Below are 21,661 nucleotides of genomic sequence, written 5' to 3'. Positions count from 1 at the left end.
CTGGCATGAACTCTACCAGCCCATCAGGGCTCAATTGCCAGAGCTCTCTACTGTCTCAATAGAAAGCCCGTCCTGCACTGTAAATAGCTCAGTGCCCTCCTGGCATTGTACAGGACATCTAACACAGCGATGTGGAGCAAGGCTGATTTCCTGACATTGTTCAAAGACCAGTTTTTCTGTGCACTTTGCTTTCTCCTCAGACATGTGCTCTCTACTGCACCCATTTAATCTCCACATTCTCTTCCTCTTTCCAATTTGTGTATGTGTGAGTGAGGAAGCTTGAGAATCAGTGGGTCCCTTATTGGTTTAGTAATTCAGGAACCAGCTCTCGACTGCTGACTAGGTAAAAATTCTCCTGGAGGAGCCTACCCATGTTTTTTTCATCTAGTGCTTTCTACTCAAGATAAAAGCAAGAGCCAGGGAAGGCTCTTAAGAAATGTCTTCCTCCATCCTCTAACCTAGAACAAGTGTCTGGTGCTTCCTGGGATTATAACGCAAGGTGATTCCCAGGAACTGACTGCAGACCAACTTATATATAAGTGGACTGCCAAGTTCCACTTTCCTTTAAGGCATGTGGCTATGAAAAATGGATGTTCTTCTCGTGCTTAGAGTGAGAGCTATCAGTGAGAGAGGGTGACTTAAGCTGAGTATGTCTTCCCCTTCATTTAGAAGTTTTCATCTTTCAGCCTTGAGAAGTTTACAACTTCTTGATCAATGATAGAAATGGAGAAAAGTGAAAACAGGCACTCATTTCTGGCAGGCCTGGTCTCTTATAGTTTGTAAGTTGCTTAAGAAAAAGAATGACAGAAACATACACACCCCTCCTCGGTGACTTCCCTAAGTGCTTAATAAGCAAAAGGATGGAGAACGTGAAAGTGTTCCTTGAAATAACACAAAACTACACAGATAGATACTGCTTTATCTCTAGGGCATTTTCTCTTAGACTTCTAGTATGACAAACAGATCAGAGTAAGAAAAAAAATGAAGAAAGGCGAGATGAAAAAAAGCTTTGCAAAGGAGATTTCAGTATCTGCCATGAAGTCTCAAGAAAGAGTCAAAGTGAATTAAACTTGTTAAAGAAGAAAGAGGCCAATCAGCCTCTTTTCGGATGAATCTTGAGTGTTTTTTTTTCCCGCTCTAAAGAAAATCAAGTCAAGGTTGAAGTTTGGGCCACCCTGTATCACTAAGAAGGCTATTTTTGAAACAAGCGTCAGTAGGACACAATGTGCCCCCATTATATAAGCTCTTCAGAACATTATGGACTTGAAACTCTCCTCCTGCTTTTAGAAGTTTTGATTTTGAGCTGGATGTCTGTAACGTCGCCACATGGCAATTGTCCCCAGCTCAATTGTGGCCTATAGACTGCAAGTTTGCATGGCTCCCAAATAGCATGTGTTGCTAGCAGGGCTCTTAGATATTCTTTAGCCTACTTTCTCATTCATTTTACACAGAAATGTGGACACCAGCCAGGACTGAACATTAGAACTGCCCATCGGATAAACCAGGAAACCAAGGCCTGATATAGGACAGGAATGACAAGGAATAGTGGGGATTGTGATGAGGTCACAAAACCACACAGCACGGCAGAGCTTAGACTATAACTTGGGTTTCATGACTCGTGGTCCAGTGCTGTCCACTGAATCACACTGACTCAGTTTACTAAGTGTGTCTGCTTATGGCAAGATAATCCCACCTGCCTTCAAGGGGCTTACCATCTAGGTGAATTATGAGCTTTTCCATCTGAGATACTCATCCTGTTTATCTGTAGCCACCAGGATAATGTAATACACACCTCTACTTATTGCTTGAAATATTTGAAAGCCCAGGTAGGCAGCTGAGGGTTTCTGCCCTTTGAGAGGAGATATGCTCTAATACAAAAAGAGAATCAGGACAAGGGCTGGAAGGAAATTGAGGTCCTAAGTGACAAAATGACACATCCCAACGGGCAGCTGCCATGTTCCTTATGTTCCCAGCACTTCAAAACTAAGGAAAGGAAAGGCCAGACAAAATATTGCTCCTATTGGCACCTCTGGCTTACAAGAGAGCAGAGAGAGCTTGGGGATGGAGATGGGGTGGACGACAGGTGATTCCAGGTCACTTCCCCTGAGTATCGTCAGACTCCTTCACCCTCCCAGGACGAATGGCAATTTTATAGATGCTGTTCACACTGACATTTCTCTCCCTAGGAGAAATTATCTCTGAGGTTGTCACTATCCTAAGATAGATTCATTTTCCATTAAGAAAGACAGAAAGTCGATCTGTCCTTCCAGCTAAAAGGCAGAGAAGCAAGGGTAAAGTAACACATGCCAAGTATTCTCTTCTATTCTTCAGGTGATTACACCAGGCTTTGGCAGGAGGGCTGATGGTTTGATCAAAGCCCCCCTATCCTTCAGATGAGGCCTGTGAACTCGAGGAAGGGGCACTAATGACGCATGGAAGTGTGCCATTCTGTGCAGATGGGGTGGGGAAATATTCTCATGTGGCCTTTACCCAGCTCCAGGGACACTCCTTTATCTTCACTTTGTTTTTAACCCTCTGAGCTCCCCAAGGACAAGGAGCCCCAACCAAGAGATCCCAATATGGACATCTGTTCTGGATAAAGAAACGAGGAGATCCTGTTGTGACCCTGCTTATTGTTGCAGAGATTTAAATAGACCTCATCCTTTTCTCCAGATCCCAACAACTGCAGACAGTAAATATCCCATTGAGTACAGTCAATACAGCCATTTCAGTCCTGACCCCCAACAGGCAGCAATTATATTTCTATTGTTTAGCTTGATTCTGTCCCCCTCCTTTCTCTGACACACTTAAACTTTCCAAACAACCTGTCTGCCAAAGACTAGAACTTTACGGCTGATACAGGGATGAGGGGCCAGGTCACATCTGCCTCTTCTCAATGATGTATAATATCTTATGTACTACACGTCAATGCATCACCTACCCTGCACCTCTCATCTCACTCGCCTGCTTGCTTTCAGCAAATGCTTTAAAAGCTGACAAGTTCCTGCTTATGCATAGTCTCCAGGTGTGTCACAAGTTTTGTATCAGATCTTCAGATGATTAAGCTATAACATAAGCCTTTCAGCTAAAAAAAAAAATGTTTTAAATGACATTTAAACCAAGTGTCATTTCTGTCTTCAACCTGTCAGACTCTTAAATGCATCATCTGCCATATGTATATGAGTTTGTTAGGTTTTAAGTTTTATGAAATTTATGACTTTGGCAACCCACCTATGAAAAGGATTATAAATCCCCTCAAGCTAAATCCCCTCCAATAATGCAGTTGCTCTGGGTTTGCCACTGGTGAGTAAAAAACAAAATCAAACCTAATTTGGTATGTTTACTGAGCCCACACAGCTACTCGTAGGCCGCTTGATTAAAATCCTTTAAGTAGCCAAGAGCAAGCGAACTCTCACTCTGAGCCCTTTCCATTGGCTGGTTTTTGTCTATCAGCCGGAGCTCTCTCACACCACCTACTTACCCACCTAGGTTTCTGAAAATGGCCTGCTGACTGCCGTTACTAGCACAGGCAGAGGCTTGAGGACAAAAGGATGCTGGACTGATTCAGCACACCCCAAGTGAGGTGTTGGAGTGGCCAAAAAGTCCATACTTTCGTAAGTTCTTATGGGAAACCTGAACTTTTTTGGCCAACTCAATACTTCACTACTGCATCCAAATTTCAAGGGCTCCCTAGCCTGATGGAGAATTCTTAACACTCTCCTAGTCACAGCTGGCTTTCCTAAGGAACAGAGACCAGGAAAGGAATGCTATTTGGGGAGTTGCCTTTTTCACTTTTTCATTCATGATAGCCTCCTAAATCTTTAAGTTGCCTTGAAACTGGCTTTGCCACTCATATGCGTGTCCCAGGAGAGCTGAATGGGTCTTTTCTGACGCTAGCTGGTTACCTGCTTCTCCCCATTTCCTGTAATCAGCATGGTGATTGCTCCACAGACATGCCAAGCAGGCCTGGAGCTCTGAAACAAGCAGCCATCACAAGAGTCTTTTCATATGGAGTAAGGGAGACAGGGGTCAAGGGCTTCTCCAGGGCTGGCCATGAGCTGATATGATGGTCCTGCTGCTGAGCTGTTCTCACCAAGCATACAAGACATGGGAGGGTTTGCTGGGTCTCCCACCAAGTAGGTTGTCCTGAGGCTTGATCAGCAGCTCCCTTCTCCTCTACTGGTTAAGCTTTCTTCCACATGCTTTGCTTGCCCCTTTTCTATTACTATTTCTGCCTGTAAAGGCCTTTTCCTTTAATATTAATTTTTTTTTGTTTTTGGCTGTGTTGGGTCTTAGTTGTGGCATGAAGGATCTTCACTGTGGTGCATGGGCTTCTCTCCAGAGCATGTGGCCTCAGTAGTCACATCACATGGGCTTAGCTACCCCTTCATGTGTGAGATCTTACTTCCCTGACCAGAAATCGAACCCACGTCCCCTGCATTGGAAGGCCGATTCTTAACCACTGGACCACTAGGGTAGTCCCTGTATAGGTCTTTTTTATGGTTCAGCATGGTTAATCCTCATTTTGAAGCCACATCGCCCACATCAGTGAGGCTTAACTGAGCACAGATTTAATATTGTTCTTTGTTGAAGAAGCATCCTCAAAAAATAAACAAACAAACTCTGCTACCTCTGAAAAGGCTTCTTAGAAATAAACAATTCAGTAAAGGTAAAAAGCCAGGCTGAAGAGAAAAAGGCAAGTGCCTGAGGGGAACAGGTTCTTCCTGTGGTCTCATGTGACTTCAAAAGTGTGTGTGTGTGTGTGTCCTCAGTCATGTCTGACTCTTTGAGACCGCATGGACTATAGTGCACCAGGCTCCTCTCTCTGTCCATGGGATTTCCCAGGCAAGAATACTGGAGTGGGTTGCCATATCCTCTTCCAGGGGATCTTCCCCACCAAGGGATCAAACCCACATCACCTTCAAAAGTACTTCAAACTAAAAATGACTTTCTTTGGGAATCTGTTCTTTCTGCTGCACATTCCTGGGAGCCAGACAAGAAGCCCCACTTTATCTAGCCTTATCTTGTTGGCTTTTAGCTGTGCTTATCATCTAGTGGGTGTTTCAGTTACTGAGTTAGGTTTTGTTCTCTTAAAGGGTGACAAGATTCTCAAAATCCTTTCTTGACCTGCTTGAAAAAGAACCCAATTCCCCTAATTTCAATCCAGAGTGATTTTCTCACAAAAATGTCCCTTAGTTCTTCCTTCCAAAACAACAACAACAACAAATGGCCATTTCTCTTAGAACTACCCAGGATTTTGACTTTAAAGATCAAAAATTAGTTAAATGAAATAATTAAATCAAATGAGACCAAATAGGATATGATACTAGTGGGGCATTTGCATGTTCTTAGCAGGAGGTAGAAATACATTGGCAGGAATAGAAGGTGGTTTTAGCTGTAAATTCTCTTGGCATGAGAAAGCTTGTTCCAGGCCAAAAATTCCCACTAGCTTTCTAGCCAATACTGTCCTCTTCAGTTGCTTTTGTTTCTATGACTGGTTTGGCCCCAGGCAGAAAGAGTGAAATAGATAAAAATCTGTGTTTGACTCTCCTCCAGTTAGAAATGTGGAACTGGTGATTCAGGAGTTAGCTGCAATGAGGGACGAGTTGAAGTCATGGACAATTATACTGAAGGAAGAAAGGGAAGAACAGAACCTTAAAAGAGTCTTGCTTATTCCACAAACTTTCATTAATTATCTCCCAAGCCAGGGCCTATGATAGACTCTGGGGGCACAAAGGTACACCCTGATTGAGAGAGAACTGGGAAGAAAAGACAGAAAATGAATTTTCAGAAGGGTAGGAAGAGAACTCATAGTCTTCAATATCAGAGAGTCAAGAGGGTCAACAGTGCCAAAGACCAGTGGTGTCATATGAATCGTTTACAGAAAGGTCTTTGAGTTTAGTTACCAAGTATATAGTTCAAGAAGCAATTTCACTAAGTTAGGGGGCTGGGGGACGGTGGAAGTTCAAGCACAGGTGTTTAATAAGGGAAACTGTTAAAATCAAGAGATAGTAAAGGTGACCTTTTCAAGAAGTTTGGTGGTAATAGGGAGTGATGTCATATGGTTAAAAGGGAAGTAGGATCAAAATAAGTGGTTTTTGTTTCCTTTCTTTGGCCAGTAAACAGAATTACCTGAGTATGAGGTAATCAATAAGTGAATAGGATCTGTCAATGGTTTTCAAATTACATCAAGCATTAGGATCACCTGGAAAGCCACCTGAGGCCCCGCCCTCCCACCCACCTACCCAGGTCTCTTGTGTCATAAACATAGGGTGGGGCCTGAGAATTGTATATCTACCAAGTTCCCAAGTGACTCAGATGCTGCTAGTCTGGGGAATCAAACATTGAAAACCACTGGAATAGATTGAGAAGGAAAAAAATAGTAAAAGAGAATAAACAGCTGAGTTTTAAGAGAGAGAAGAGTATGAGATGCAAGGAAGATGTTGATTAAATCTTAGAAAGAAAGTTTATTTCTTGTGGGGATGAGAGAAGGGATGGAAAAAGCTAAAACAATAGGTCGAGGAAGAGAAGAAAGACACTGAAGTGATAGAACTTGTATCAGATGGCTTCCATCTTCTCTGTAAAGGAAGAGGCAAGATCATCTACAGAGAGGGCAGGACTGGTAAGGATTAGGGACTGGGAAATGTGTGGAATAAGCATCATTCACAGACTTAAAGAAGAATCACCATTACAGTGATAGATAATGGATTTAAGTTTAGAAATGTTGAGTTTGAGATGGTACTCAGCCGTCAAGGTTAGTTTGGTCAGCAGGCTATTGGCTTCAGTAAATGCATACATTCTGCAGCAGGTTTTGTCTGTCTTGCTTACTGCTTCACCCCTAGCACCTGGAATAGTGCTTGGTACAGAATAGGCACTCAGATATGCACTGGAATGAACCCAAGAGTCATTGGCTGAGGTTGATTATTGTATGTAAATTAATATATAATACAAATCTGCAAGTACCTCTGCAATTAGAATATTGTGGTGGTTAAAAGAGTGAGTTTTGGCATCTGAAGACTAGAGTTCAATCCCAGCTTCTGAGTGCCTCACTTCCTCCTTCTCTAACATGGGAAGGATCTTGTACCAACCTCAAGGCTGCTACGAGAATTGAATATGCGTAAGGGGCTTAGCACAGCGCCTCACACAGAGTAAGCACTGAACCCATGTTAGCTGGCTGTTTATTACTGACTTTCCAATTCAATTAATTAAGGAGAGTTTCTTAATCAGTTTGAGTCACCATGTGTACATCACAGCAGTAAAACATCATTTTTTAAAAGATACACCCTGTCTCAGATTTCATCCTTCATCCCCTAAAGGTAGGGATATTAGGGCATTACTATTTAACATAGAAAAAACTATCATCAAAATTGGTGTCTTCACTTTATACCTGATATACCAGTCAAAGCCTTTTCTTAGTTAGAAGCATTTTTCTAACTATGCATGTTAAGGCCTGGCTCCAGACTAAAACCTACTACTGACGTAAGGGAACTATGGTGGAAGACAAATAAGTGTAAAAGTTCTTAGTGCCTATTTTCATGGGACTAATATAAAAACATTGTCTGCCTTTGCCTGAGCTAATTATGCAGTGTGCTCCTGACACATTTATTTTATTGCTCCAGTACATGTGAGTACTACACTGATATTTATCACTAGAAATGATGACTTACTCTATAAATTAATATGTATTCTAATAACTGCTCTGCCCATGCAGAATTCTTTCATGTTTGCATATTTCATAGTCAATAATCAACAGCTTATTTTTTATGCATCTACAATTTCTTTAGGATGTTTTGCAGTGATGAATACAAAAATAGGAGATTGAATTCCTGTCTTTAAAGGACAATGTTTTTATAGATATACTCTCAAACCAACAAGAATAATGGCAAACACTCAAGTATTAAACTGAGTCCAATGGTCCTGTGTGGTACCCCATGGTGAGGAGGGAGGCACATATAAAAAGTATAGACTATTATGCTTTTCCCACAAGAATTTCCAGTCAGGTAAGGGAGATAAGACATAAGAACATGAACATTAAAATAAGAAAATAAAAATGAAACAGTGATACAGAACAGGATAGTACAAGTTGAGGTGCAAAGTAGCAAAAAAAAAATTTAGGAAAAAAAATGGAATCAGTTGTCCTAAGTCAATATGTCTCAGAGGACAAAGTGTCCTTTCTGTCAAGTATTTTAGGACCCACTGAATGCTACTACTTGTCTAACCAAAGGATTGACAAATCAGTTGGTTGTGGTGACTTAATACTTTATATTTTTACCAAAAAGGTATATTAAATGGCAAATGACTAATGGAAATATTGTCTCTAATAGTAAAAAAAAAAAAAATGTGTGTGTGTTTTTTTCCAGAGGGCTGATATAGCTGTCGCTCCACTCACTATAACGCTGGTCCGTGAAGAAGTCATAGATTTCTCAAAGCCATTTATGAGCCTGGGTATCTCCATCATGATAAAGAAGCCTCAGAAATCCAAGCCAGGCGTATTCTCGTTTCTGGATCCCTTGGCTTACGAAATCTGGATGTGCATCGTCTTTGCTTACATTGGAGTCAGCGTAGTTCTTTTCCTCGTCAGCAGATTCAGCCCTTATGAATGGCACTTGGAAGACAACAATGAGGAACCTCGTGACCCACAAAGCCCTCCTGATCCTCCAAATGAATTTGGAATATTTAACAGTCTTTGGTTTTCCTTGGGTGCCTTTATGCAGCAAGGATGTGATATTTCTCCAAGGTTTGTTTCCATGCCATACCCAATGCCTCCTTGCATTTTATGGCCATGATCCATTCATGTACATCTGGTATTCATTCATTTCAAGTCCAGATTTCTTTAACATTCCATCCAATGACAAATTATCATCAAGCCATTTTGTTTGTTTTCATCCATGAAGTGTGTTATCACTGTCGCTTTGAATGTCTTTCGTGCATTTCTGTGGCATCATCTATTCATACTTATTATAGCAAACATTTGAACTGTGGATAAAGGCAACATTGCCAGCTAATATTGATATTATTCAGATAAAGCTAACTCTAAATCTCGATCGGATCAAACAAGCATCGTTTCCTAATTGAGCTAAAACATTTTCTTTCCTGTCCAGAGATTAAATCTAGAAAAAATTTAAAAGAAGACAGAACTCTTCTTTAAAACTCTACCTTCCTCTTTCAGGGTCCTCCATTTTTCATTTTGCTCTCTGACTGGCTAGAACTATTTCACTGTAGTACCTTATCCAAGCTTAATCACTAAAACTATAAAACTTCTAAAAGAAAACACAAGAGGAAGTCCGCATGACCCTGGATTGGACAAAGAATTTTCAGAACACAAAAAGCACAATCCACTGTAAGAACTGATAAACTGGACTTCATCAAAATTCAAAACTTTTTGTAATTCAAAAAACATCATTAAGAAAATGAAAAGACAAGCCACGGTGGGACAAAATGTTAGGAAATCACACATGTGATAAGATAAAGGACTTTTATCCAAAATATAGAAAGATCTCTCACAATTCAATGAAAAGAAGATAAGCAACCTAAAAATGGATGAAAGAATTGAATAGACATTTTCCCAAAGAAGGTATACAAGTGGTTAATAATCTCATGAAAAGATGCTTACCATCATTAGTCAATGGGGAAATACAAATTAAAATTGCAGTGAGACACCTCTCTATAGCCTCTAGAATGGCTATAATCAAAAAGACAGACAATACTAAGTGGTAACAAGGATGTGGAATGACTATAGCTCTCATCCATCAGTAGTGTGAATGCAAAATGCTACAGCCAGATTGGAAAACAGTTTGGCAGTCTCTTATAATTAGACATATACTTAAAATGACACAGCAATTCCATTCTTATTTACCTAAAAGAAAACATATCGATAAAGACTTACACACAGATGTTCATAGGAACTTGATTTATTATAGCCAAAAGGTAGAAACCCAAATGTCCGTCAACAGATGAATGGATAATCAAAATGGTATATCCATGCCACATTTGGAATGGGAAACTATTGAGCAAGTAAAAAAAAAAAAGACTGATACATGCTACTACATGAACCTAGAAAACATGATGCTAAATGAAAGAAGCCAGATGCAAAATGCCACATACCATATGATTCCATTTCTTGAATTCCATTTATTGACTATCCCATATTATAGAATTTATTTGTCCAGAATAGGCAAATCAATAGAGACGGGAATCACGTTAATCATTTCTGGGGCCTTGGAGGTAGCAGAGAGGGATCAGAATGGGGATCAGAATTAGGGTGAGGCAAGTGAGGCTGAGTACAGCAAGCACAGGGGTCAGATCCAGTCTTTATTTTTAAATTTGCTATTTTTTCATCATGAATTTTTGCATTAATTTTTATTTTTTTTAATTTTGCAAAAAATATTGCAGTAAAATACTATTTATCTTGATTAATGAGATTTGGGCACTTCCCCCAATAATGTGTGAGGGGCAAATGCCTCACGTGCCTCACCCTAGTCCCATCCCTATGGAGATTAATCACAAATGGCCTCAAGGGAGCTTTTCAGAGTGATGGAAATGGTCCCAAACTGGATTGTGGCAATGGTTGCACAACTCTAAATCTACTAAATTCATTCATTGCACACTGACATTGGTGGATTTTGTGGTATGCATATTTCATCTCAGTGATGCTATTGAAGATATTGAATGTGAATGTCCTAGACTTCACCCACTTAAAGTGTTGACTCACCTAAACAAATGTGGTGATGGATTCAGAATCAGAAAATATTATAAGCAAATGTAACATCTATATAATCAGGAAAAAAATGAGTTTTTCCTGAAATAAAAAGTTTTAGCTTTGGTAAAATTGAGCATGAATCCAAATACTGACCAGAGTCATTTATACAAACATATTAGTTCAGTTCAGTTTAGTCGCTCAGTCATGTCCAACTCTTTGGGACCCCATGGACTGCAGCACGCCAGGCCTCCCTGTCTATCACCAACTCCAGGAGTTTACTCAAACTCATGTCCATCGAGTCAGTGACGCCATCCAACCATCTCATTCTCTGTCGTCCCCTTCTCCTCCTGCCTTCAATCTTTCCCAGGATCAGGGTCTTTCCAATGAGTCAGTTCTTCACATCAGGTGGCCAAAGTATTGGAGTTTCAGCTTCAGCATCAATCCTTCCAATGAATAGTCAGGACTGATTTCCTTTAGGATGGACTGGTTGGATCTCCTTGCAGTCCAAGGGACTCTCAAGAGTCTTCTCCACCACCACAGTTCAAAAGCATCAATTCTTCAGTGCTCAGCTTTCTTTATGGTCCAACTCTCACACCCATACAAGACCACTGGAAAAACCATAGGCTTGGCTAGACGGACCTTTGTTGGCAATAGGGATCTTTATTTAAACTAGGACTCAGGAGGTCACCTACCATGTTTTTATACTTCATTTTGAGATTATCCACTTGGAACACAAATGGATTATCCATTTGTTTTTAAGTATTTATGCATATTGCCTTCATTTAAATGAAGTTTCACAGTATAAATCACTGGTGACCATCTTCAGCAGCTTTTTAATATAACATGTGTAGGTCAAGCCTCATTTGTCTAAGTCATTCTTTTTTGCCACCCTCCATCTGCTTGGTCAGGTTTTCCAAATTATTTCACTCCCTGTTCCTTTTGTGCTTAGAATGTGTGTCATTTTGTGATACCATCTGGGAGTTCATTCTTCTTTCTTGTCTGATTTTTTTTTAATGTTCACTTCAAGAGACAAGGGTTTCTGGATGATCCCGTAATTGAATGATTTTAACATGACTGGTAATCTGTGTTGAGGCAATGCTAAAGACTTATTAAGGCTGGAGATTTTATTGGTTTCTATAAGTGAATTTTCAAAACTAAATTTGTGATTGCCCCACTGGAGTGCTGCATATTACTGTGCATGCTCAAACCGGACCCTTAAAAGGCCGTTTGTTTTTAGAAGTATTTATGCATATTGCCTCATTAAGTAATAACTTAAAATGATGGCCTAAAAACGACAAGGTGGAAAGATTCTTTATTTTCATTTTTTTGTAGCAGAATTTTAGCTGTGGCTCTTCTGTGGCACTGAAATATATCAGGTACTTTTTTCAAGGTACAAATTTTATTATTCTGCACTAGACACTGTCCTACAGACCAATGGCTTTCAAGTGTTTTGAGCATGGCCTTCAGTCAGAAATAAATTTTCCAACACAACTCATACACATATATGCACATAACACAAGTTTCACCAGACATTACCTTTACAGTGTCCCATGCACTCTGATATTCACAATTGTTTCTTTTTTTTTTTTTTTTTTTTTTGTGAATGCTGGTTGCAACTCAACCTGGCAGTGGGGCACACAGCCTAGGGAATAACACTGGTCTAGAGAGTAACAAGTACCTACTCCAGTGTTCTTGCCTGGAGAATACCAGGGACGGCGGAGCCTGGTGGGCTGCCATCCATGGGGTCGCACGGAGTTGGACATGACTGAAGCGACTTAGCAGCAGCAGCAGCAGAGTAACAAGTATTATCCTTACTGTGCTTTTGAGAAATAAATTATTACCTTTACAAACTTTAAATTTTCTACCATATGAGTACTCCCTCCTTCAATACTGTCTTTTATGTCCTTCAAAAGAAATTATATCTTTAAATCTCTTGATAATATGTTATGCTTGTTAGCATACTTATTACATACAAGTAAGGAGGGAATGTGTTTCTCCTTGTCTTGAGAATGCTACTGGTTATATATTTGTGCTCAACTGTATAGCAGCAAACCCCACTGTAAGGTGCTTTTTTATTAACTGATTTAGAAATTCCCAATAATCACATAGTTGAACTCTAAGATTCGTGGTTGCCTTCAGCTGCAAATGCCAGCATGATACTTTATTTCTGTTTAGTGGCCATACCTGGAATGCACTTTCCAGCAAGCCCAGAATGTGAGCATGCATTGTACACTCTGGCTTTTCTCAAAATTGAAGCAATTCAAGGCATTATAAGAGACCACATTTTAAAGTAGAATTATCAAATATCATAGCAGGAGGAAATCTCAGAGATAAATTCATCCAACTGCTTCTGTTTACTGAGGGCCCAGGAACAACAACCTTCTCTGAGTTCCCTCTGCATCTGGGCACTTTACCTGTATTATAATATGAATTCTAATCCTCAAAGCACTACCATGAGGTGGGCATTATACTTATTTTTCAGGTGCAGTTGATGCTCAGGTGAAACAATTTGCCTAGCCCTGCAAATAATGACAAAGTCAGTATTCAAACCCAACTCTAGTTCTAAAACTCATGCTCTTTCCACTTCATACTGCTCTTCTCACATCATGACAAAGGAATAGTGCCTGGAGAGATAATGTCATGGAAGCCAAGGTCATAGGGTTTCTAAGAGCCAGCAAGCAGTACAATTATTTCCACTACCACACACTGCCTCCCACTATCGACCTAATGGTACACTGTTTGTTCCATTCTTTCCCTCATGCTCAGCCCCAAGAGCTGTTTTCCAGGGGGGAAAAAAACAGCTGGCTGTTAAAGAAAGTAGGCAGTGAGCATTTAAGAATGCTACTGAACATGTGTTCACTCAAAGTAAAAGACGGGGAAATCAGCAATGAGACATCACCAGGAAAACAGCATGATTCCATTGCCATCAAATAAAGCTATGAACAGAAACCTAGAAGCTTAAAGAGTCTATGTCAGTTAGGTTTGATATTTTCAACTACCCCAGTTGTTGAGAGTGACCAATTCAGGTGAGACCGAATCACCTATAGAGAGAGTAATCAATGTAATAAGCTGAGGTTGTATTCATACACGAATGAATTTCTAGGGGGAATCAGGAGAAGAAAGTATGAGGAGATTGCCTTCAACCTTCTTCCCTCTTGATTGGGACATGGGGAGATAGCCAGTGGGTGTAGCCAGATGGAGGGAGCATAGTGATCAGGTGTGTGGGTGTTGGAGTTCGTCTCACCAGATTCACAATCTGTTTAGTTGTTGTGTAACGTGGGACCAGTAACTAAATCTTGCTAAGACTCGGTCCCTCATCTATAAAATGTGAAGCGCAGTGCCTGACCTATAGTAAGTTCTCAATACATGGCAGCGATTATCATTTTTAAACTGGCTGCTCTTAACCATGCTGGCTTCACAAATACCAGTAGTTCATATTGCATTTGCGTTTTAGTTCCTAATCCTCTTTAGGAATCCAATTGAAATTGTAGTCAGTGCCAGATAGCTGGTTTCTGATGAGAAGTAACTGACAACATCCCTTTTTGAACCCCTAACAGGCTTTCCTTAAGGATTACACTACTTGCAAATATTTTGGTTGTATAATTCTGCAATGTCTTGCTGATATTGACAGGTGATTGTAATTTTTTTTTTTTAATCTGAAATGTATTTCCTTTGTAAAACGTTGATAGAACTGTTAAGCAGTCCAGAGTCTGAGTCCTCCCAGACAAATACTCCCCCTGCTGACTTTCTCTAGAGCTGCAGGGACATCTGAGGGCCTGCCAAGTTCAAAATACAAGGTTCCAGGGAATGACAACAGAGAAATGGAAAGAACACGCTAACTTGAACCTGGTCGCTGTGTACACATTATTCCATGAGCATTATTGTCTTGTTAAGATCTGAAGATATCAATCCTTTGGAGAAGCAGGCAGGGGATCCATTCCAGGTTAGCTGACATACAGATCCTCTTTTAAAATACAAAGTATATGCAGAAGAATAAAATATACAAAGGGTAAAAAATGAATGGAATCAAACATAACAGGAGCTCGGGGGCTCCATTTAAAGTAATAACCTTTCCTTTACTGATGTAGGAGCAGGGTCTTCATCCTACTGTAAATTCACTTCAAAGCAGTAGAGGAGTGATAATAAGCTAATTGTAATAGCAGGATTTTTTATTACAACTATTTCATGTCTTTTCTGCCTGAAAGCCCTAGTTTTCAGTTTTGGGGAGATGGTTAGTTATTCCCATCAGAGAAGACTAGAAGAGCAGAAGATTGATTCTGCACATTTTTTAAAAAATCTGTCATAGACACAGCATTGAGTGGAGTGTAGGAAAGACGCATACTTTGAAAGAAAGAAGGAAGCAAAGGAATGATGAAGAGTTTGTGCAAAGGAGAAGCAGTTTGCAGTTCCAACTCTTCATCTTGTGAAGCTAGTAAAGTGCAGAATTCAAAATTTACTTACAGGATGAAGGTTACAGCACAATGCTCACTTTTATTATCATTTTAGAGGCCATAAAATACATTTTATTATTAACTCAGAAACTCTAGTTTCTTCTGATTACAGATAACAGGAGCATTGTGTATTATTTTGCAGTGTTTTTATGTCTGTTTTCCTCTTGTTGCTAATTTCCTTTCATTAACTTCATGCCTCCTCTTACATTCCTTCAAAAGGTATGATATGTTCCTTTAACACATTTATATAAATACTAAATGTGCAGCATTTTACAGTCATTTCATTATGCTAACCTCCAAATCTGTCTTGTGCAACAAAACTACTTGAAATGAATGTTAAGCATTTCGAAGCTGCATTAATGGAAGGAAAGATACTGAGAAATGACAGGTCTTTCTAACTCAACTATAAAGTCTTGTCTTGTTTTAATGGATCCTTTTAAAAATGTGATAGGGCTGACCCATCAGTCACTTTTTATATAGCCTCCATGTGAAATGTGGGTTTAAATGGCTATAGTTTCACTAATGAGAAAAGGGAAATGTGAAGATTTTTATAGAGTTTCTTCCCAGTTAGTTCCGCTGCACACATGCTCTGTAAAAGAATTTAGGCGTCACTGTCACACAAGGGAAGAAAGTGGTAGAAATTCCAAGACTCTTGTCAAAGCTACTACTGTCTTAAGGGGAGAATGCTGAGTGCATTCAATGCTGATTCCCAGGAAGCTCCTTTTTCCATCTATGCTGATGCTTGTGGATACTATTTTACCATTTCTATGTGGGTATTCACCAAAATTCTCTATGATCATAGGTCTATTGCGGTATTAACTACATAACTGCTGAAATCAATAACCATGTAGACAAGAGGTCACAAAAAAGACCAGTTTGCTTTTTAAGTTTATTTTCGGTCATGTCAACAATTTCAGCTGAGTCATATGGATCAACCACATGATTATCTGAGTCAGCTATTAAGGTGGCCAAAATAACCAGGTTATGATGTGCAGGCTTGATTTTAGATCACACAGATACAGTCACAGCCCATTAGCTGCAATAGCATGACACAAATGTAATTTCCATAAATTACTGTGTTGTTTGCCACATTTCAAATAGATAATACATAAACTACCATTAGTATTCATGGCAGCAGAATACACCCCTTTTCATACCAAACCATGATTCTGGAAATACTCCAAAATCAGTTTTCCCCTTGATCTCCATAAAACCCTATCATCCCAAATAAGGATGGCATTCACAGCTCCATTCCAAATGAACAACAGATAATAAACAATAATTACCCAAACATGTTTGGTTTTCCTGCAACGGTATTTCTCAGAGTTTGTAGGAAAATTACTCCTTCTATAATCTACCCACCATTCTGGATTTTCTTATATAAAATATAAATATTTTATACTATAAAAATATTGGCATGTCTTTCCTATTGTGTACATCTAGATGATTTATTTACTATTTCTCATCTCTTTGCCTCAGTTATTTATATGTAGAATGCCTCCATTTTCTTATCTGTAAAATATGACTTAAGCACAGGGATGGAGGATTAAAAGAGTTGACACATATGAACAATTAAAACAGAGTCTGACACATAGGAAGTGCTCTTTAAGTGTTATTATTTTTTTATTACTACAAATGCCACTTTGAACATTCGTCTTTTATATAGAAAAATTATTTCCAGAGTCAGATCAGCCCAGAATAAATGAAATGTATATGTCAACAATGAAGAAAGACTATGAAAGGTACAAATTCATAATTGAAATATTCCATATACTTTTAGCATTTGGAAGTGTGACATTCTTTCTGACTCATCCAAATGTTTTTACCTCTTCTGATTAAAAGGGAGATGTTCCCAGGTGAAATACTGAGCGAGTATAACTATTAGTTAGAAAAAATCTGTTGCAAAGCAGATTTGCACAGCCAAAAAACTAAAAGTGATGACACTCAGAAATAAATATGGGTTGTTTGAAGCATCCAGGGACCAACAGAAATTACAGGCTTTAAAAAAACCAAGTCTTTTCTTTTTTACAGTTAATCAATAAAGAATACTATTTATCAAAACATGTGCCAAAATGATTTGATCAGAGTGTAAAATCTAAAACAACTGGATTTTCCAGAGGCTCAAAAAAGGTTATCTTGGGACACAGGAATTTAACTTTGCTTCCAAGTGGTAGAATGCGTGTACAGACAGAGAAGAGCTTGACTTGCCAGCTTTCAGCCCAGAGCTGCCCTCTTCCCACAGAGCCTGGAGAGGTGCCAGGCTCCTACGCCTATTCTTGACTCTATGACAGAGCGGGTTCTTTTCCTGTGAGCTTTTCTGGGCATGAGAGAACACAGCCTAACCAGGATGGAGCTATGCCACAGAGCAGAACTATCCTCAGAATAATGTGGCAATGTTTTATGAAACCTAGCGACCACATTTCATTTCTGCACACAGAGCCAGCCTTCAGCAGCATTGCAAAGGAGGTGACATTTCCTCAGGACAAGCCTGTATCCATCTTTAAGCATTCGGGGTTCTTACACTGCCCCCTAACTTCCCACAGACCCTATCCCCAGGTACTCTCATGATGTAGGACCGTGGCTCTAATTCTGGCTGCACCCAAGGAGCTTTATGAACATGCTGCTGCTGGGGCTTCCCTAGTGGCTCAGTGGGAAAGACTCCACCTGACGACCAGGAGACGCGGGTTCGATCCCTGGTCCAGGAAGATCCCACATGTCATGGAGAAACTAAGCCCATGCACCACAACTACAGAACCTGTCCTCTACAGCCAGGGAGCTGCAATGACTGAGTCTGTGCGCTGCAACTACTGAAGCCCACGCGCCCTAGAGCCCCTGCTCCACGAGAGAAGCCACCACCATGAGAAATCCACGCACCGCAACTAGAGAGTAGCCCCCACATGCCGCAACTAGAGAAATGCTCGAGTGGCAAGGAAGTCACAGCACAGCCAAAAATAAATAAATAAAAACTTTTAAAATGTTGCTGCTTAGGCCCAACCCCCAGAGATTCTGATTTCATTGATCTGGGGTGAAGTCTAGGCATTTTTTATTTTTTATTTGTGGTCATTGTGTTTTGTTTTGTTTTGGTCTCGAGCTCCCCTGATGACATTGATATGCAGGCAGAGTTGAGAATCACTGATGGAGAAGAAGAACAGTATTTCTCAATTTGACCAGCAGACCACCACCATCACCAGTGATGCTTAAGAAGTCCAGATTTTTGAGCACCCGGATATTCGGAATCTGCATTTTAACCAACACCCCAAGTAATGCCCATGCATAGTTACATTGAAGAACAAGACGTTCCCTGATTAAAACTTACGCATCATCTGTCCCATTCTCCACTAACTGGATATACTAATCCAGAATGATAGGAGAATAGGTGCTGTTGAAGTAAAGTGTGACATTTTGACCAAGCCTCCTGAAGAAAGCTCGGAAGATAATTCCAATAGTAAGAATGTCTAGAGCAGACCAGTGAGGATGGTTTTATCTGTTTTGGTTATTTTGGCGAGGAAGGGTACAGACAAACGTTTTAGTGCCTCTCAAATCCTATTACACGGCCAGTCTCCAACTTCACTTGAGGCCTGTCCTTTGTGCTTAGTCTCAGTTTTTAAAAGGGAAGAGTTTCAATCCCTGGATCAAAACTCCTGAGCCCCATTAGCCATTTATATGAAGACAACAATAAATATTATCTCATGGCCCCTTGCCTTGTGATTAACCAACTTCACTAGAATGGCAATGTCTGTAGTAAATGTGTTAAACTCACAGTGAATAGTGCTCATTTGCTAGCATCTACTCATTTCTCCTCAAATACATAAAGGTTTTTGACTCTGTGTCTCCCATGACATCACCTTACATCAGTGTTTTTTAACCTTGACTGCACATTGTAATCACCTGGAGAGATCTTTAAAAATACATATGTCTGGGTTGCAACTCTCAGATTCTGATTTCTTTGTTGGCTGGGTCTGAGCATGAAAGGTTTAAGATCCCGGGTGATTCTAATGTACAGGCAAGGCTGGGAACCATTTGCCTTAAAGGAAACAGAAGAGTCTTCCCCAGGTGCGCCCAGCAAGGCTCACAGAAAGAGAATCGGGTAAGTACAATGATTACATCTAAGCAGAAGCTGGCACAAAGAAGGTATTTATTCCTGTGATTAAATAAATAAGCCTGTTTTGAAACCCTTAGGGGCCTGAAGAGCATTATGCATGTACCATCATCCCATGCCATCATGCCATGCAGTGTTGTTGTCAACGTGTCATTCTGTTTGATGTGTTCATCCCCTGACATCATTGACTTCTTGATTTCATCAGCTCCACTGAAACCATTCCTCTTTCCAAAAATAAAGATAAGGATTTCATAAACTGAAATCTGGCCCCTCTGGGTCCGGACGGGTCTTTGTTTTGTTTTGTAGATCACTCTCCGGGCGCATTGTTGGAGGGGTTTGGTGGTTCTTCACCCTGATCATAATTTCTTCCTATACTGCCAATCTCGCTGCTTTCTTGACTGTGGAGAGGATGGTTTCTCCCATAGAGAGTGCTGAAGACTTAGCTAAGCAGACTGAAATTGCATATGGGACCCTGGACTCCGGCTCAACAAAAGAGTTTTTCAGAGTAAGTGCTTTTCAGTTAATTGGGCCTGCTGGTTTTTATTTTACCACCTGCTCACAAAGGCAGATTCATGGTGTTTTAAAGGACAGTTGGGAAAGGGTGGAAATATTGTCAAGGCAGAGCATCTTAAAGACAGAACTACATGCTTGATGACCTAATTCATTGTCCTTTAGATCCAAGACTCGTGTGTGACCTCACAAGTGGCATAGCAAGAGCACTGAGTTTGAACTCGCAGGTTGGAATCCCAACCCTGCCACCAAGTGACTATTTATCCTTGGGCAAGTCATTTAACTTCTGTCAGCCTTGGTCCCCTTACTTGAATACTGAAGGCACTGAACTAAATATCTGTTCTCCTTTTTAGCTTTTACAAAAGCAGTGATTTTATGTCTCGGCAGTTCACTGAAGTTAGGTGATTGACTAAGAATCTGAGGAATCATGGACTATAAAATGACATTCTATTTTATACATTGGTTTTCTATTGAAATGTATTACAGTTGTTTCAAGCATTCCTGTACATGCAGATAATTCAGTTTTCAGGGAAACTGATAATTGTTTTAATTTCTTGAGTAGATTTATTGACCCCTTTCTGACCCAACATGGGCCAGTCTTAGTAGGGGAAGCAAGTTGTTCACTAGCAAAAGTTAGTAAGGCGTCAGCACTGTGGAGGAGAAAGAAGAAAGGAGATAGAACATTATAGAAGGGTAATACAATGGACAAACGACTTTTACATAAAACATCAAGATCTTTGTTCTGTAGCAACTGGTCTTTTAAAAAGGCTATCAATGGAATGTTTAAGAACTCATGCATTTATTCAGTTGCCCCAACCAGAGAAACATGGTGGCTTCACTGAGAAAACTGACCCATTCTATACATACGACTGCCTGCTAACTGTTATTTTGTTTTAACCCAGGTACCTGGTTATAACAATGATCCAGAAGCCACTTGTGTAGTTGATAGAAAAGTTGAGTCATTCCCTCCAATCAAAAATTAAGTTATGGGATGGCAGATATAATAAGTAACTTTTTCTCAAAGATCCACAGTAAACAAATGTTGGTTCTAAGCCAGCTTGTTTTAAGAAATCAGTAAGAAATATATTTATATGTGTATTATCATGGGATGTATCCAGTTGTTTCACAGGAAACTAGGAGGAGTGTGTTTCTTGAAATTATAGCAATTAACTGAAAACTGTTTTCATTCCCTGAAGCAGAAAGAGTTAGTTCTGATACCCTTTCAAGAATTCTCTTGGAAGAGACTGTAGGTGGAAAAGCAGAGGGGCACTTGATTTTAAAAAAAAAAAAGAACTTTTATTGGCTTCGGATATCCCTCTCTCACCTCTACCACTTTTTATTGAGCAGCTCATAATCCCTAACCAGGGTGAGGGACTCGGTACTATTGGGGTTGGCCAAAAAGTTTCTTTGGGATTTTCCACATGATAGTACAGAAGAACCTGAACAAACTTTTTGGCTAATCCAATAGCAGCATCAAAATGATGTGAAGATCTTCTTGGACTAACCTGGCCTTGACCCTCACCTCGATGGCTGTTACAGAAGCTTATCTGGGAATAATCCCCTGCCCTCATGAAATCACTCACACATTTCAGGGCAGGAAGCAAGGGATTTCCATCTGCTGAATAGTCAGCACACAATCAGCTCCATGGAAATTTGGTTTGGTGTCCAGCTTTAGCAGAGCCTATGTTCACCATCCCAACAGGCATCAAATTGCTACAAGAAGTAACTGACCACTTAAGCTATCAAGACACCAGACTTGGACCCTTCAATCAGGGATCCGTGTTCTGGGAAGCATTTTTCCTTCAAGGAGGATTAGAAATTAGGAAGGTGTACTTTAAATGGTATTCACTAGGTGGCATCAATTCCCATTAAGTTTTCAAAGGCCATTCATCCATATTGCAG

General features: G+C 40.0%; 1 protein-coding gene across 1 annotated transcript in view; it reads left to right on the top strand.

Moving 5' to 3' along the window:
* The window catches only part of GRIA3 (glutamate ionotropic receptor AMPA type subunit 3), a 290,948-nt gene that overhangs the window by 210,484 nt on the left and 58,803 nt on the right, over nucleotides 1-21,661 (top strand). The window contains exons 11-12 of the mRNA XM_065915058.1: nucleotides 8,361-8,737; nucleotides 19,556-19,754. Of these exons, the coding sequence (XP_065771130.1) occupies nucleotides 8,361-8,737; nucleotides 19,556-19,754 (576 nt within the window). The remainder of the gene's footprint in view (nucleotides 1-8,360; nucleotides 8,738-19,555; nucleotides 19,755-21,661) is intronic.

The sequence above is a fragment of the Muntiacus reevesi genome, chromosome X, assembly GCF_963930625.1.
Source record: "Muntiacus reevesi chromosome X, mMunRee1.1, whole genome shotgun sequence".
In the NCBI taxonomy this organism is placed as follows: domain Eukaryota; kingdom Metazoa; phylum Chordata; class Mammalia; order Artiodactyla; family Cervidae; genus Muntiacus; species Muntiacus reevesi.
The sequence above is the reverse complement of the archived record's forward strand: the minus strand, read 5'-3'. Positions and strand labels throughout refer to the sequence as shown.